At 43.3% G+C, this 18,529-nt stretch overlaps 1 protein-coding gene across 3 annotated transcripts in view; it reads right to left on the bottom strand.

Annotated features, from left to right (window-relative positions):
* CROT (carnitine O-octanoyltransferase) overlaps positions 1-18,529 on the bottom strand; it is a 1,004,553-nt gene that overhangs the window by 162,495 nt on the left and 823,529 nt on the right. For all 3 annotated transcript variants that reach the window (XM_044067515.1, XM_044067513.1, XM_044067514.1), the window contains exons 14-15: positions 16,613-16,691; positions 16,431-16,524 (exon numbers count right to left, since the gene is read on the bottom strand). In XM_044067515.1, coding sequence (XP_043923450.1) covers positions 16,431-16,524; positions 16,613-16,691 — 173 coding nt within the window. The remainder of the gene's footprint in view (positions 1-16,430; positions 16,525-16,612; positions 16,692-18,529) is intronic.

Below are 18,529 nucleotides of genomic sequence, written 5' to 3'. Positions count from 1 at the left end.
GTACAAAGGAACAGTCCTACACAAGAAATGACTGGTACTATAAAATACCTAGCCATATACATCTCTCAGCAGACACACTAAAAGTTTCAGCTACCCTTTGCAAACACTTAATGCTCACCTCCCAATTGAGCAGGCCTGTCTGTACATAACTAAGGTTAAGTTTGTCTTCACCCATCCAATCATTAAAATAGCTTAAAGATAGACAAAGTAACACTTTGCTTGACTTGTGATTGTAACTTAATTCATATTCTATGAATGTGTTGAGTTAGGAACCTATCCCTTCAACAAGTCTTGATTATTTGTTGCTGTAGATTTAGGTCCCTAGTGCAGGTGTTTGTAGAGCTAATGGTTTTGTGCAGAAAAAAAAAAAAAGAGTCACGTACTTACCATAACTTAGCATCTGTGCTATCCAGTGTCATTATTCATCACAAATGGGTCTAGGATCCGGCCTCGAACCTGAGCCGTCAGCTAACAGGCAGATCCAGAACTCAAGCTCCTCCCCTTCCCATAATTTCCAGCTTCCTCTAACCATCAGATCAAGTTTTCTACATCAAAGGAAATGCAGAGGAAACTGCAAAACTCAAAAATACCTCAACATAGTCACTCCAGCCTGCCAAAACCCCCACAAGGAAGGGAGAAGGAGGGCGGAAACATGATGAATAATGACACTGGATAGCACAGATGCCAAGTTACGGTAAGTACATAACTCTTTATTGGATGCTATCCGTGTCACTATTCATCACAAATGGGTCAGAGTCCCCAACTTATCAGTACCCTGGGTAGCCTCAAGGAAGGATATGCCAGAGGACATAGAAATGAAAGGCAGCCCTGTTCCTAGATACTAAGTCCAATTTGTAATGTGAAATGAAAGTGTGAGGATTAGACCAAGTCACAGCAACACAAATATCATCCAAGGAGGGTCTAGCCCAGAAGGCAGAAGACGTAGCAAAAAACCTACTTGATTGGGCCTTTACCGGTCTAGCCAGTTCCAACTGCTACTATAATAAATGTGAGCAATACAACCAGCAACCTACCTGGAAATAGTCACTTTGGAAACAGCCTGGCCCTTTCTGTTCTGAGAGAAAGCCACAAAGAGTTGGTCCGACTTTCTAAACTCCTCAGTCCTCTAAGTAAATACGCAATTGTCTGTCGACATCTAGACAATGCAAAATATACTCCCTTTTATTAAAGTAATTAGGGAAGAAGATAGGTAGTTGAATCGACTGACTGGGATTAGTCTCAGAGGCCACTTTAGGGAAAGGAGGGATTTGTTCTAAGAGACACCCTACCCTTATAAAAGCTCATGAATGGTGGCTTAATGCACAGAGACTGAAGTTCTGAAACTCTCTTGGCAGAAGTAATGGCTACTAAAAAGGACATCTTCGATGAAAGAAATTTAATGTTACATGACCCCGCCTGTTCAAAAGGGTTCTGGGTTAGGGACTGCAGCATCAGAGTCAAATCCCATGGAGGGGACAGATCCTTAATGGGAGATCTAAGAAGAAAAACTCCTTTCAGAAAAGCTTTACACAATTTGGAAGAAAAGGTATGCTCATTGTTGACATGGAAATTAGAGATGGCTGCCAACTGGAGTTTAATGGTCAAAAAACTCACCCCATCCTGAAAAAGGAGGGGACTGAAAGGAGATCTAGATTCCTTTGTCTGGCCCAAATGGAAATCCTTTTCCATTTACTGGAATATACCTTCTTTGTAGATGGTTTCTGAGAAAGCAAAATAATACTTCTGACTGGAGAAAGAAGCCTGGACTGTGAAAGGATTACTGGAACCGAGAAACCATGCGATTAGATGAAGGGTCTGGAGATTGGGAAGTGGAAGCCCCCAGGGATGGGAAATGAGATCTGGAATGGGATCTAGTATCCAGGGTGGATATCACAGACCTTAGGAAAGGAAACCACACCTGACGAGGCCCAAAAGGCCAATAAGGATGAGAGAGGACTTCAGGTGATGAGCTTTTTGTAAGACCTTTGGTATTAGAGGGATAGGAGGTTAGGCATATAGGAGACCCGAGGGCCAATCGTGAGCGAGAGCGTCCCTGGGTGATTCCCTCGATGGGGGGGAATCAGGGCAAAGTAATTGCTGCATTTGTTGTTGATTGGGGAAGCAAATGCAGCATGGTTGACCCCAATGGTCGAAGATTATCCTTGCCACTAATGGATTCAGGGACCACTCGTGAGGACTCAATATTGACCTGCCGAGTTTGTCAGCTAACACGTTGGACCTCCCGGGTATATAAGTTGCAACAAGAAAGTACCTGGAAGATATAACCCATCCCCACACTCTCATGGCCTCTATGCACAAAGGACTTGTTGATATACCAAACAAATGCCATGTTGTCCACTTGAATTGCTATAGTGCTCAGAGGGAGGCAACCCTGACAGGCTTGCAATGTTAGAAGGACTGCTCTCATCTCCAGGACATTTATATGCAATTTGGTCTTTGTGTGAGACCATGTACCTTGAATTGTCCTGCCCTGAAAGTGTACCCCCCACCCTAACAGGGAAGCATCTGTGGTCACTGTGGCCTTTGGCAGGGGAAGACAAAATGGCCTGCCTAGGTACAGGTTCTGAGACTGAAGCCAACAAGCGAGGTGATTCCTGCAAACCTGAGTCAACTTTATCATCACAGACATGGGTTGAACCAGAATGGACCACTGGATTGCCAAGGTCCATTGGAGCATGTGATATCTGGTGAGAGGAACTAACTGAATGGTCGCCATTACAGAATGCTTGGAGACTCAAGGGACTCAATGGGCATTTTAGCTACAGTAAGACAGTAACCTGGCTTTGAATGAGATGAATCCTGCAGGGAGGCAGTGCTGCAGTTTCTCATACTGTGTCCAGGTAGACTTCGATGAACACCAAATTCTGTCATGGAACAAGGTTGGATTTGGGCAGATTCACAGTGAAACCCTGATGTTGGAAAAGACTGAGGGTATAAGTGGTGGCCATTGATAGTAGATGCCTCATGGGAGCCATGAGAAGCCAATCGTCCAGGTATGGAAAGATCTGGAACCCTTGCAGCCAAAAATGAGCTGCCACCACTACCACACATTTGGTAAACACCTGGAGGACTGTGGTGAGTCAGAAGGGCAGAGGTCTGCACTGGTAATGACTGGCCCCTAACCGAAAGCTGAACTGTCTCCTGGAGCATATGTCGATCTTAAAAAGATAGTTTGCATCCTTGAGATCCACTGAGCACATCCAATCATCTTTGTACAAGAGAAGCAGAACAGACTGAACAGTGACCATCCAGAACTTGGATTTCTTGACAGATAAATTCAACACCCTGAGGTCAAAAATAGGACACAGGTCCCCGGTCCTTTCTGGCACCAAAAAGAAGCAAGAGTAAGTTCCGGACCCACGTCCTGTTGGGACCTCTTGGAAGGCTCTTTTTTTGAAGAAGGTCTTGGACCTCGATATAGGCCAACTCCCTCTGGCGGGATGGAATGTCCAAAAGAAATTTTCGAACTGGAGGGGGCTGAGAAAAGGGAATGGAATAACCCCTGGAAATAATTTTTAGCATCCACTGATGGTGGCGAGACTTGCCCAGGCTAGTGGGTGAAGGGAGAGTCGACCCCGACTGCCACCAGGGCAGGACAGTCGGGGCAGCATTTAAGGAATATTAAAAGGACTTCTCTGAGAAGGGTTCCCGGGAGCCATGATTTTGCAAACCCCTTCTGCCCCTGAGGTGGTGTCTGCCATTGAATCCCCTACCCGATTAAAAGAAGAGGATTCCTGGGGAGCATCCTGGAAGGAAGACAGATAGTACTGCATTTTATTTATTTGTTTAATTGAATATTAATTGAATATTGTGGTCTCTCTCTCTCTCTCTCTCTCTCTGCAATTAACTTGCTAGAAGTGTAGCCAACCTGGTTTCATTGGGGGTTGTTGTTGTCTCACTTCTTTGATAGTCTGTGTTTAACTCTTAGCCTAGAGGGTTTCTCTTTGCCTTATAAACGTTAGTCACATATCTGTGTATTTATTTCTGCTCAATATCTGAGCTGTTTGGCTGGCTTATATCTACCTGCAATCCATTGAAGTACAAGCTGATTGAAGTATACTTTGTTTTGCGCTTGCATTGTCACACTTAGTACTGCATTTTATTTATTTGTTTCATTGAATATTAATTGAATATTGTGGTATCTCTGTCTCTCTCCAGCTAGTTTCCCACACTCACTCCCTGTTCTTGTTGTGATATTAATCTTGGTGGTTTTGGAATTGCCCACCCCTACTGTAAATTTGTGTTTGTACACTTCTCCTGGGCCTATTTCATATGCTCACTCAACTGAGTACAGTGAGATCATATTTTGATTTCAGACTCTCCTACCAGTCCCATCTCTTAAGCTCTATCCACTATGTACAGATAGCATTTGGGAAGGACAACCCCTGTAGTCTCTTAATCTTGCTCTATTCCATCCTTCTCCACTAACAAAAAAAAATGTATTTATACTTTATTCAGCTGCTCTTCTACCTTCTTTATTACCTTAGTTTGCTGTTCGGTGTGCTCTTAAGTGCTCTGAATTTGCATGTATTACTGCTTTTTCGTAGACTGATTAAATGTACATGCTAATCTAAGCATCTTAGTTTTGGTTTTAGCACTTGTGCTTCAGGCCAGTTATTTTACATTTACCAATTTTGTGGACAAACCCTCATCAAACATTGCTCTCCCTAAGTCCACCCAAGTATTCAGAGCACTATGTCTGGACAATTCCCATACTGAGACAGTGTAGCAATAATTCTTCTACTTGCGAGATATGTATCTACATCAGTAAGTTGGAATCCATGCTCTCTCACACCACAGTCAGTACTCCTGACAAAGAGGAGATTGCCAGCACAAACATCACACCACCCACATCACAGAGTCACACACCCACCTATGTAGGGGTCCTCAACAAAAACTTACCTAAACAACACAGATCTCCAAAACACTCAGAAACATTCCACACGCAATGCCAATCACATCGCACACAGTAGTCAACACACCAGTGTTCACAAACGGTTCCACTTGAAACCATCTAATGTTCAGAACATCGAAGTTCTGATCATTGAGACCAGAAAATCGATGTTCAGAACATCGAAGGTTTAAAGTTAAAGTTAACCACAGAAAAAGAAATAAACATTCAACAACTATTTTATGCAGGGGGCTTTGCCCCCCTGCACCCCCCATGTGGGGGGCTGTGCCCCCCACACCCTCCCTACTTTAATATTCCAACTCCGAGATCGCACTACAGTGGGTAAGGGAAATCTCCCATTTACCGCTATATGCGGTAGCGCTAAATGGGAGATTTCCCGTACCCTACCTGCAATGCCAACACTCAGATGGCACACACACACGCAACATGCAGGGCACTTTGCTGCCCTGCATATACACCCAAAAGTTAACATTTTTACTTATCTGGAACTTCCACTTTGAACCTTCGATGTTCTGAACATTGATGGTTTCAAGTGGAACCCCACAAACACAGCCCATAAGGCATAACAATAAACCAAACATACTAGTCATTGGCAACTCAGTAGTGAGAAACACTGATGTTACCCTCACCAGGCTCAACAACGAGAAGTTCACGGTCAGCTGTTTATCAGGTGCTAGAACCCATCACATCAGGCATGCACTTGAAGTTTCTCCACAACAGGTACAAGTATGACTCTGTCACTGTCCATTTTGGTGTGAATTACTTGAGATGTACATCCCTGGACTATATGAAGACAGACATGATTGAGCTCTCAGAGTATGTGCTCCAGGAAGGTATGACCCTAGCCCTGAGCAGCATCCTATCTTCACCAAGAAAGATGCCACAATACCTACAAAAAATATTGACTTCAACAACTGGCTTAGTTTCTGGTGCCTTTCCAAGGGGATTCAGTATCTGTCTGCATGGGATGACATGGTTGACAGGCCTCGATGCTCTGCCAGAGAGGGCCTCCACCTGTCACCTCTGCGGTTCATGATCTTGGCCAAGGCTCTTGACTCCCCATTGTGCCTTTTTTAGGCTATGTTTCAAAAGACAAATCTTCCAACATGAAAGATCTGTCAAAAAGCAAATTGAAGGTCATGCTGCTCAGTGCAAGGAGCCTTAATCTGAAAATGCACTCACTGGAGGCTCTCCTTACACTGGAAGATGCCGATGTCTGTGCCGTCACGGAAACTTGGTTCAGGGCTGCGGAGAGCATCCCTGTCTTACCAGGCTATACCTCATGCCACACTTTCCGACCCCAAAATGAGGTCGGAAAGACTAAGGGTGGTGGAGTCTCTATCTTCATTAAAGACAGGCACACCTCCAGAATGGTTTATCAGCATGATTCACTGGAATTACTCCAGGTGCAAATGACAGTTGGTAAGACACCCATCCAAGTTACAGCCAGCTATAGACCCCTCTCCATGTCTCAGGACACCCACTACTCCTACCTGGACCTACTTGACTCCATCAAGGTACCCCCTAACACCCTTATCCTTGGTGATTTCAACTACCCCACTATAGACTGGGTGAACTATTCCTGCACTAATGCACTCACCCAATGATGCCTTGACTTCATCAACTCTAACACAGTAGACCAGCTGGTCTTATCCCCCAAAAGGGGACATAACATACTGGACTTGGTTCTCACCAACATGGGAGACCACTGCACCACTCCCACAGTATGTTCTTCCCTGGTGAGATGAGATCATCAGTCTGTCTCATTCAAAGTTTCTATGCCACCCAACCCCTACCCAGCTGTAACTAGGCTAAACACTTCTCAAAAGCTGACTACACCCACCTAAGGGAGGGGATCCATAGCTTCACACCACCACCCCCCTCAGTGGATGCAGACAACTATGCTGAACAGTACACCAGTGCAGTATACAAACACCTTTACAACTGCATGAACTCAGCCATTCACAACAGAACTAAAACCTGCTCCTCAAGGAAACACAAACCCATCTGGTGGACAGCCTCTATCAACAGGCTTTACAACAACAGGAAAAACTGTTGTCCAAGGGTAAAAAGGAACAAATTCCAAATCGGAAAATCTCCCTCCTCTGCCTCAACAAGCAAATTAGATCACTAGTTAAAAACTCCAAAGCCAATTATGACTTGAAACTAACCTCTGAAACAAAGGGAAACCACAAGTCCTTCTTCAGTTACGTTAGGAACCTCCATGGCAAAGCCCAAGTTTGTTCCGAATTTGTACTTAATTGTACCTCTTGCACTGATCCTGCCGACTTGTCCAACCTGCGAGCTGAAAGGTTTAGCGCAAACTTCAAACCATTATTGCCCCCCAAAGGCCCAGTCGATATCCCCGATACTTGTCCCACACCTCACATCTCCATAGATCAAATGTTTAAGGCCCTATCTAAGGTGAAGAACAGAGCTTCCATGGGACCTGATAATATCCCAGGCTGTATTCTGCACCATCTCCAGCAAGAACTACCTTCGTCATTGAGCACCCTATTTAACCACAGCCTAACTACAGGCTTCATTCCAACAGGGAGAGAACTGCCATTGTCATCAGGGTTGCACAAAGGTGGTGCCACTATTGACCTGGGAAACTATCACCTCATTAACTTGACAAGTCTGATCTGTAAAGCCATGGAGCATATTATTATGGATCTCATAACAAGGACACAGGCAATCTCCAAACACTCGACCCTACCCAATTCAGATTCATCAGGGGCAGATCTTGCCTACTGAACCTAGCTGACTTCTTTGAAACTGTCACCAAGGCCCTGGATGAAGGAAAGTTAGTACATACAGCTTACCTTGACCTGGCCAAGGCCAATGACACAATCTACCACTTGGGCATCATCTAAAAGCTAACACAACTTGGTGTTAATCCCCATCTCGTCAGATGGGTGGTCAAGTGGATCACAGATAGTACCCACAAGGTCAAAAAAGGCACAACCACCTCCAACAGCAGACCTGTCACTAGTGGTGCTCCCCAGGGATCTGTCCTGGGACCCTTACTGTTTGGCATCTACTTCTCAGGGGTCCAGGCAAAGACAAAGGGCCTGTGGCTGACCAAGTTTGCAGATGACTGTAAGTTGGGTGCTGTCATCGACTCTCCAAATGATGTTAACATATTGCAAGAGGGTCTCACAGCTACAAATAACTGGTGCCAAAGTCATGGCCTTACATTAATGGCCTTAAGTTAAACGCAAAAAAATATATTATCATACCATTAGGCAAAACACGGCCCCTACTGATTATCACATCAACAGCAACCCCCTCAGCACGCAACCCATGGTGAGAGACCTGGGTATTGAGGTTGACAACAATCTCACATTCAACCATCATGTGGCGGCAGTGGTCAGAACAGCCTTTTACTTGGTTCATATCATAAGTAAAGGGATTGCATCCAGAAAAAAGGAGGTTATTACCTCTCTGTACTCCTCCCTCATTAGACCTATAATTAAGTACAACTCCCCATTTGGTATGTACCTCTCCAAACACCTGCACCAACTGGAAAGGCCACAGAAATACCTCACAAAGAGAATCCATGGCCTCCAAGACAGGCTCAAATCACTATCACTTTACTCGGTATCATACAGACTGCTTAGAAGTCAGCTATGTCTCGCCTGCAATGCAATATCGGACCCTGCCCTACTAGAGATGGTCCATATCTGTAAGTCTAACTTCTTGCACATTACCCAGTCGATAGGCCTAAATCTAATATGTGACATCAACAAAACCTGCTGGAAAGACAGGTCTGTCTCCCAGAAGCTGCTCCGTCTCTGGAATAGACTTCCCATACATGTCAAACAGAGCATCTCACTGATCCTCTTCAAGTACAACCTTGATGAGTGGATGAGAAACCACAAATATGCCCAGGGGTTCCACCTTTGTCCCTCATTGGCAGTAGTGACAGGTGCTGACTGAAGTTTCTTATTTGGGGATAAACTCTTGGCTAGGCTTGTAAGGGCTCCAGGGCCATTAGCCTAGTATCCACCTATGATCCTATCACTGAGTCCTCCAATACCAAAGTTTCTTACTTCCCTTCTGGGTCTTAGAGAAGGACCGCTGGGGAGCAGAGAACTTGATCCCTACCTTGGAAAGAGTCTTACCTTCCTCCTCACTATGAGTTAAGGTTTCCTTAACAGACTGACTAAACAAGCTGGAGCCATCAAAGGGGGCATTAGTGAAAGATGCCTTGAAAGGTTCCGCACACTGTGAAACCAGGCATGCCGTCGAATGGTAATACTGGTACCTGCAGCTTGAGAGGTGGCCTCTGCCGAACTGGAGGTCAACCTCATCGAAGCATTAGCCAAGGAAGTCAGAGTAGACAGATTTGGGGAGACCAGCTTAAGACTCTCCAGAGGCAACAGCTCTGTAAGGGAAGTGGTAAGTTCTGACACCAAGTCCCTCTGAAGCCAGGTAAAATGGGCCAAATAATTAGTTGCTCTCAGTCTGAAAGTATTGGAGGCAAACATGCACTTTCCAAAATGGTTGATCTCCCGGCACTCCCTGTCTGGGGATAGACCGAGAAGATTTGATCAGCTAGCTTTTTTTAGTAGCAGTGGCCACCACAATAGCATTGATCGGAGCACCTTTACTCCAAAATGTTCTGTCTTTGGGAGGACTGAGGAATTTTTCACCTTTTTTTGAAACAGGTTCCACTGTGTCCGGCTCCTTCCAAGCCCCGTTGGCGATAAGGTCCACAAGCTCATCAGCAGAAGTGGACACCCAGGAAGAAGATAGGCTTGTACTGAAGGCCCTCAGGAACACATACTCCTTCAAAGATGGGGTGGGAGAAGGCCAACTGCTTTTTTGCTTGAAAATCTTGAGAATGTCCCCGAAGGACACTTCCTCAGGTGGAAGTCTGAGAGACCAGTCTCCCTCCTCGAAATCCGTGTCCTCCATTACAGACACTCTGGGAGAGTCCAAGTATTTCCTCCTGCATGTTGTCTTCCAAGGGGGTTCCACCATGTTAAGCTCAGGGAAGGGCTCAGAAGAGACAGGTACCCCAAGTTGGGCAGTGCTCACTTGAAGGCACTCGTGGGAGGGCTGACCCTGGACAGATGATGAGACCTCAGCACCCAAACATGAGAAAGGCTGGGGAAGATCCAGAGAAGATGGAGATGTAAGAGGCAAACTGGAGAAGGTCCTCTCTACTGCCAGGAAGGCCGAATGACTGGACAAGGCTCCCCTGTCCCTCCCCGGCAGCCGGGGCCATACGGGAAGGAAGAAGAGACCATGAATCAGCACTGAAACCTCCTGACGATTTTGGCCCTCAAGATGTTCAGAGCTGAAGCTCCAAGGGGGAGGAACAGTCATAAAAGTCTAGGCTTGAGCCCACCCCAAACAAGCCCACACCAACGTCTCGGGGATGAGATGCACCCTGTTCCAACAGCAACAGGAACAGAGCCTGCCAGGGACCCTGATGGTGTCGAGAAAGGAGGCATACCCAACTCCGTTGGCCTCTCACTGGAAATCCATTGGTCCTGATGTTCCAAAGCTGGAGGGATTGGAAGAGGACAGTGCAGCCCTGCAGATGGAGAGGGTCCCCTGGTCACCTGGGCAGGGGACGGCAGAAAGACAAACTCAATTTGAGCCTGGAGGAAGCTCATCATCATCCTATCCACGTCTGAGGGAAGAAGACTTCTGGAGGACCTGAATGAGACTGACAAGTGTCCTGATCTTGCATGGGATCCTGCCCTGGATCCCACAGCCATACAGTCCCTGGGAGGGGATTCACTCCCACGGGATGGATCCAATTTCTTGAAGGGCCAACAGGGTGAGCATTTAATTATAATGGGATCCAAGGGCTTGGATGGTGATGCAGGTTGGATCGGATGAGCAAATCGGATCCAGGGAAGGTTTGTGCTTGCTCTGATCCGAAGGCCTCTGCTCTGTGGAGGTCTTGGATCCGGGAGTCTGATCCGAGGCTCTCAGAATGGCGGATCTCGGATCCAAAGCTGAAGAGGCTGGGCTTGGATCTGCAATCTAAGAGCCCAGCTTTTTTGAAATCAAGGAGGAGGAAGAGGACTCCCTCAAGTGAGGAGTAGGCCTCTTTCTAGAGGGGGCTTGGAAGCGGAGTCTGGGGGCAGAGGACCCCCCTGAGCCAAGACCTTCAAAGGAAGTTTGTTGCGGCACTCCATAAGGGCCCTGGGGTTGAATGTGGCACTAATATCACATTTAACCTCCAGGTGCACTGCCCCTAAGCAATAAAGACACTCCTCGTGCGACTTGGAACACAGCATCTTCCGACTGCACAATGGGCACCACTTGAAGCCAGAGGGTTTATCAGACATGATAAACCGTGCACAAAAAACACACACCTACAAGCACTGGCAAGAAAACATAAGCAGAAAAACACAACTTCCCCTCTAAGCTTATAAATCAACTGAAAAACTCTTCTCTTTTTAAAACAGAGAAAAGGTAGGAACGTAACACAGTGCGGGGGAGGGGTAAACTAAATAGCTAGATTGGAACACAGATTAGGGAAGGAAACTACTCTAAACTACTTTAACTATCCTAAAATGAGTAAATATTTACTATCCGATAACTAACTTTAAACAAGAAAAGCCCGCAAAAGAAAAACACGTATCTGACTAGCTTGAGCTCGAAAGACCATGTCCGAAGCATTTCAGTGGCAAATGAGCTCTGAGGACTAGAAGTAGTAGTGAATTGTGGGAAGGGGAGGAGCTTGAGTTCTGTATCTGTCTGACAGTTGCCGGCTCGGATCTGAGGTTGGATCCTAGAACCATTTGTGATGAATAATGACACTGATAGCATCCGATCAGGAGGTTGAATAATACGGTGTCTTTCACTGATCAAAAAGCAAGACACAGGTCATCTTACAGCAAATGACAAGCTACTGAAGGCTATGAATGGTTGTGCTAATTTATTTTTTTGGTTGGTCTGTCTTTTGTTAAGCAAGAAATGTCTTTATTAAATGATCACTTATAACATAAGCAATTATACATTTATATAAATGAAAACAAGCCATATTTACATAATTTCAGTTGCAAACATTATACATCACTTATAATCTACTGAATCATTGTCAGTCAAATATTACATAGTTCATTCAGTCCCTGGCCTTCCCTTAAACCTCGTTCTTCCTCCAAAACGTTATTCTCATGTAATGTTCCCACAGTTCTCATTTATTATATGTAATTTGCTCTTACCCTTTTCTAAAGATCTCACTTTCAGTAGTTTTATCTCTGTTACTATAGTCACTACTTCTAGTACAGTTGGTTTGGACTTTGATTTTCATTTTCTATTGACCGCATTTTTGGCAGCCACCAGAATTAAACTCAGCAGGTCCTTGCTATGTCTAGGCACTTGCGATACTGTATCACAGCTCAAAAAAAATTACTTAGTTACACCAATTTGCAGAGCCAGTATTTCTGATAGAGTAGTCTGCAGGGAATTTTTAAAGTCTGCCAACTCATTACACTCCCAAAAATATGTTATCAGCTACCTCTGTCTTCCCCATCACACCTTCAGCATTTGCCATCAATCTGAGGAAAAATTCTTTGTAGTCTGCTTGGGGCATAACACCACCTATGAAAACACTTCCAAGCAAAGATTCTAACTCTTCTAGACTCTGTTGCATATTTCGGAGCCATACATATATGCTCCTTTGTTTGTCAATTGTTTATCCAATCTCTCTTACCAATCCTTTCTAATCTCTTTGACTCCTATAGTTTTCATTAATTATCCATTTTTAACAGCAGCTTCTGTTCCAGATTCTACTAAAAACTCTACCGGTGCTGGTCATTTTCTTAGGATCCCCTTATTTCTTTCTCTTTGCCTACAATCTGATATCAGTCCTTGATAGGGAAGGCAATCTCTAGCCTGTAGTCCAAGTGAATTCTTGGCCTCTTTCCAATTCTATTATCTTTCCCTCTCTAATTATTTGCACCCACTACCTTGGTTCCTTTACCAGTTTTCTCCAATAAATTCCGACCACTCTTACCCTCTCTCTCTGTCATCATGACTGCAGTCACCCCATCGTCAAAATCTCTTTTATTAATTCCCATATTGGCTTAGTTCTTAGAATACTTTCTGCTATTTTATGAAGATAATATTTTGTATGGTTATTGTTACTCTTATTTATTTTTATTTTTATTTATTTAACATTTGTTGACCGGGAGAGTCCGACTAGGTTCCACAGAGCCTGTTTTCAGCGAAGGCCCGGGGAGAAATGCTCCAGATGCATGTCTTTAGAATGTGGGAGGAAACCAGAGTACCCGGAGGAAACCCACGCGAATGCAGGGAGAACATGCAAACTCCACACAGAAGGCACCCCAGCCGAGAATCGAACCGGAGAACCTCTTGCTGTGAGGTGACAACGTTAACCGCTATCTATACCATCTACAGGTTCATAGGTTCATACTAGGCTATCTGCCCAAGGGCATTTATAAGCCTAGCCCATAGTTATGTGGCTTTCGCCACCCCTTTAGTTTGAATAAAACTATGCCTATCATTTTGCTGTGCCTCTGTCAAGCAGTGACACTGAAGTAATCCCTGGGGTATATCTGCGATCTCCCATCCATTGGTCAAGATTCCTCTTGAACAAGGCCAGCGAGGTGCTCTGCCTCACATGTACCGGGATTTTGTTCCACAGCATAGGGAGTCTCTGGGTGATGAATTTGTCCCTCTAGCACGTTCTATTAATAACCGTGTCAAGGTTTAAGTCTCCCGCCCTTGTGGTTCTGAGGGATCTAGATTTTTTGAGGTGAAGCATATTCATCAAATCTGGGTTTGACATGGCCTTATATGTCAGGCACAGGTCACCTCTGAGCAAGTGGTACGAGACTGAATAGAGCTGGAGTTCTTTCAGTCGGGCAGCATAAGACATATTTTTGAGACCCTTTATCCTTTTGGTGAGGAACTTTTGGGGCCTTTCCAGCTGCTGCAGGTGTCGGGTCAGATACATTCCGAATGGGGCATTGTACTCAATCATAGGTCTAATGAGTGATGAGTACCCTATCCCTGGGGAATTTCCTGTAGACTGGTTATATATCACCTTCTTTATCTCATCTCCTCCTATCCTAACTGTTAGCAATTGAGCCTTACCTACCTCTAAACTTGGCATATTTAATTCTTCCATAAACATTTTCATTTGTTCATTGAAAGTTGTGATAATTTAGCAGGACATTTGAATAATTTAAGGCCTTTAATTTTCTTGGTTACAAAAACCATTAAAGCCTATCCAGTTGAGCAATATGCCTGGATTTGTACATACCAAGGGGTCAGCGGGAACATGACTGATTGAGACAGAGAGCGAAAGAACTGTCCACATAAGTATCCATGTCTCATAATCTGTCTGAAGAGGCATTTATAATAGAAGAGGTGGAAGCAGCTTTTTTGCCAAATGCTACTATGCTGTACTTTTGCTGAATTTAACTTGAGATGATCTGCAGTACACCAGGTATGTGCATATTCAAGTCCTTGCTGGAGCAGTTTAGTATCAGTAAATGTGCTCATAATGCCCAGCTTGCAGTCATAACCAAACTTGGTCAATCACACTTGTGGAATACTGGCTTGGATGTCAGCAAAACAGCTGCCAAATAACAGAAGGCCCAACAATGATCCCTGTGGTATCCCACTAGTTACAATTTAACATTCAGAGATGGAACCAGCAACTTTCACAACCTGGGATTTGTTACACAGCCACTCTGCAATCCAGTAGACAAGACAGGGGTTTACATTAAGTTTGTCTAAAATTTCAATAATACTAGCACTGGGGATGGTGTCAAAAGTCTTCACCAAGTAAGTAGATGAAAGTGCATTAAGTAATCACTATCCACAATGTCTGTAACCTTTTCAAGGAAGTTTACCAAGTTAAAGAGATAGGACCAGTGCTTCAGAAAACCAAACTGAGTGGGGTCTACATTAGTTAAGTTGCCTATGTCTGCATAAATGAGTTCTGCTATGATAAACCTCATGGCTTTGCGCATAAAGCTAGTGAGGCTGATGCACCTAAATTGCCTATGTTTGTAGAGGGGCCACACTTGAGTAGGGGAGTCACAGTGACTGTTCTTCAGACATCAAGCACAAACCTCGTGGACAGACTGTGGATGAGTAGGCTTGGATAGTGCATACTTGGTACTGATGAGAACAAAGAATGATAAGTTAGCCGGTCCCATAGCAATATTATGTTTAGCCTTTGAAAGGGCTTCTGTATAACTGAGAAATGAAAAGCAACACAGAGCAAAGGAAGTGATAAAAAGAAAATCAGCAGAACCAGGAATACTATCACAACAGAGACTGTGTGAGACCGTCACTTTTACAAGTTGAAAAGAAAGGAGGCATAAAAAAAGTTTGCAGCCCAAAGATGAAGTACCATCTTAAAAGGCTGAACCATCATAAGTTAAAAAGCTGACCCAAATACGACATTAATCATGGGAAGATGAAACAATATATAAGGAATTACAGTCATTTGTACAAAGCATACAGGATGAAGTTCACGTCGGAAGAGCAAATAATACTGTCACAACCAGTACTGTCGCAACAAAATACAGACAATGAGAACTATGCAGCAAGTGTTGTAGTCATAGACTCCTCTAGTGTATCTCCAAGAGAACTTATAGTACAGCAAGGACTGTTCCAAAAAGAATATTAGCTATTCAGCAAAGGCAGCCATATTAAATATTCTAAATTTGGAGGACCACTGAAGACCACTAAATACACCACACAGGTGCAATTAAGTTTCACAATTAACCAAGAGATTAAAGATTGAAAAGCTGCATTTATTGAAATGTTTTTTGGGTGTGACAAAATATCTTATTTAATGTAAAATGCCTGTGGCAAGATTACTGTTGATCTAAAGTTAATTTAAAATGATCAGTGCAAACTAATGCATGTTATCCCATACGCTATCTATACCACACACACATTTTATAATAATAAAAAGAAGGTGATAGATTGCAGTACATGTTATAATCAGCTTTAAGTATGCCATCACCTAGCTACAGGGAGAGCCATGGCAATGTTCACATTCCTTCTAGAAGCAGCCTTAAACATTTCAGGGGGAACAGTAACACACCCACAATGCCAGAGTATTCTAAGAAGCATGCACATATTGCAGGTTGCCAGGGGATACAGAGTTACGACAAGTGCTTTGGGGAGAGGGGGGCTAGTAACCAAGCCCTAGAAATTTTACAGTAAGAGATCTTCTGAAAAAGACACCATTATCAGATATAATAGTCACATATACAATGTTCAACTCCTTGTCAGACAAAAAAAGAGATTTCACTATACAGTTTTCATGGAAGTGCTTTGCCCCAAGCACCTAAACACTAGAAAGGGCCCTCACTACTCTTCTAGCATCCTCTCTTATTAACGCAATAAGTGAAGTACAGAATAACACAATGCTGACATAATAATGGCATCCACCTTATGAAAAACATAACCGAGGAAAGGAAAACAATATGGACTAAAAGAACATAACATTTTATGTAAGACTGAACAATTTTATAACCTTTTGGTATATGCAGGATCTGTATACAGCTCAGGTACTGGAAGGCCAGCTTCTTTTGCTATCAAAAAGAGACCCAAAAGATGACGATCAAATCCTAGAAAAACAAGAAAAACACATGTGCATTACTTAGTTTTACTAGCAAGAAAAAAAAATGGAAAATCTAAAAAACATAAGATCAGTACCTTTTCCATTTTGGCATTCATTCATTAATTTGTTGTGTTTTTCAAAGGCACTTAACATAAGTCGTCGTCTTCTACCAAACTGCAAAACAAAATTAATTGAATGCTGATAGATACACCACTAGTAATGCAGAAATAGAAACATCTTCAGACTTATTTACTCTTAAACAGCAATATATTATTTCTCATAACAGAGAAAAGACAAAACTTTCTTATTTCAATAAAAGGAACAATTATTTTTCCATTAACTTTCTTTTTTACTAACTCCACGGTACAGGTAAAACACAATACCGGATAAAGTTTGATTTAATAGCAATAGCTCTACATTTAACTCCTTGAGAAGTTAAGGCCACTACTGTTTTCATACTGATGAGAGACTTCTGAAATTAAAGCCATGAGGATACATACTCTTTTACCTTATAGAGTATCTGACCTCAAAAAATCATGGAAAACTGTAATTTACTTATTTTTAACTTTCAAACACTAAAACAAGAAATGTTTCTGAAACTTAGCCAGAATTCAGCTACTTACTACAAAAACAATAAAACATTCTTGAACACAACAAAGAGCTATGGGTGAGGCTGCAATGAACTTCTGTTTTCACGATTTCCAGCTGTACATCTTAATAACAACTATCTTAATGTCCACCGAAAGAAAAAATATTTTAACATTGTGTCACTTGTTTTCCAGGTTTTTGAGTAAACCCTAACTGATTACAGTACAGTGTGATTCTACATACATAAACCTAAAGTAAAGTAACTAAATCTGGGATGTATATTATGCCATATAACTGCTTCATTAACACGCTTGGCTAAAATTAGATACTTACCACACATAACTCTAATGTATTCTAGTTATGGAAATGGTGGCTGCACTTGGAATTTTGGAAATTAACTTGTGTGCTGCTTAACGAACTTCCATACAATGCCAGATCGATTTTACATCCATTCTGTACTAGGTCGGCCACAGTGGTGCAGCAGTTAGCGTTGCCGCCTCACAGCAAGAGGTTCTCCAGTTCGATCCTCGGCTGGGGTGCCTTCTGTGCGGAGTCTGCATGTCCTCCCTGTGGTCACGTGGGTTTCCTCCAGGTGCTCCAGTTTCCTCCCACATCCAAAAGACATGCTGTAGGTGGATTGGATACTCTAAATTGGCCCTAGGCGTGAGTGCGTGCATGTGTGTGCCTTCATTAGAAGGTTGGGCGCTGGGCTGGCAACTCAACACTGTAAAAACTCCACTGCCAATCATGAGTGGACAAGTGATCCATTGTGGCGACCCCTAACCGGGAAAAGCCGAAAGAGGAAGAAGACTGTACTAAGCAGACATAAATGCGATCAGTTGTTATGCAGACTGACATTAAGCGAAGCACAATACGAAGTATAGGGTGTTCACTTAACATCCGTGCCACTTAATGCCTAATGGGATAAATCCTATCCTGGACATTAAGCGGCACTTGTACTAGAATGTAACATTCACTTATAATTCTGATATTTTTTTCTGAGGGAACTGTTACTATAAAATAAACTATGATAACTCTTCTAAGGAATGCTTCAGTCTGTACAAAATATTATCATCGGTGCCTGTCAAACGTGACTCTACAGTTTCATTATCTTTGCTGAAAACATTCTTCATCAGAAAACGTGACAGTTATTTTGAGTATTCAAGAGCAACTTCGGCATCTAACTATGGTGAAATGCAAATGTATAAAACAATAGCTTTGCTAAGGTCATCTAGCAGGCAAGAGAGCAGGCTGATAGTTTATACCACTAATAATCCAGGCCTGATTAGCAACACAGATGCCAACATGATAGCTGAGGTAAAAGGAATGACTAGTTTAATGATTGAATTTTCTTTTAGGATGTGAAAAGATAATGCAAGACTCCACCAGCAATGTCCTATTTCACTGTAACCTGAAAAAAATGT

Source organism: Protopterus annectens, chromosome 3.part1 (genome assembly GCF_019279795.1).
Source record: "Protopterus annectens isolate FY-2018-M chromosome 3.part1, PAN1.0, whole genome shotgun sequence".
NCBI classification, from domain to species: domain Eukaryota; kingdom Metazoa; phylum Chordata; order Ceratodontiformes; family Protopteridae; genus Protopterus; species Protopterus annectens.
The sequence above is the reverse complement of the archived record's forward strand: the minus strand, read 5'-3'. Positions and strand labels throughout refer to the sequence as shown.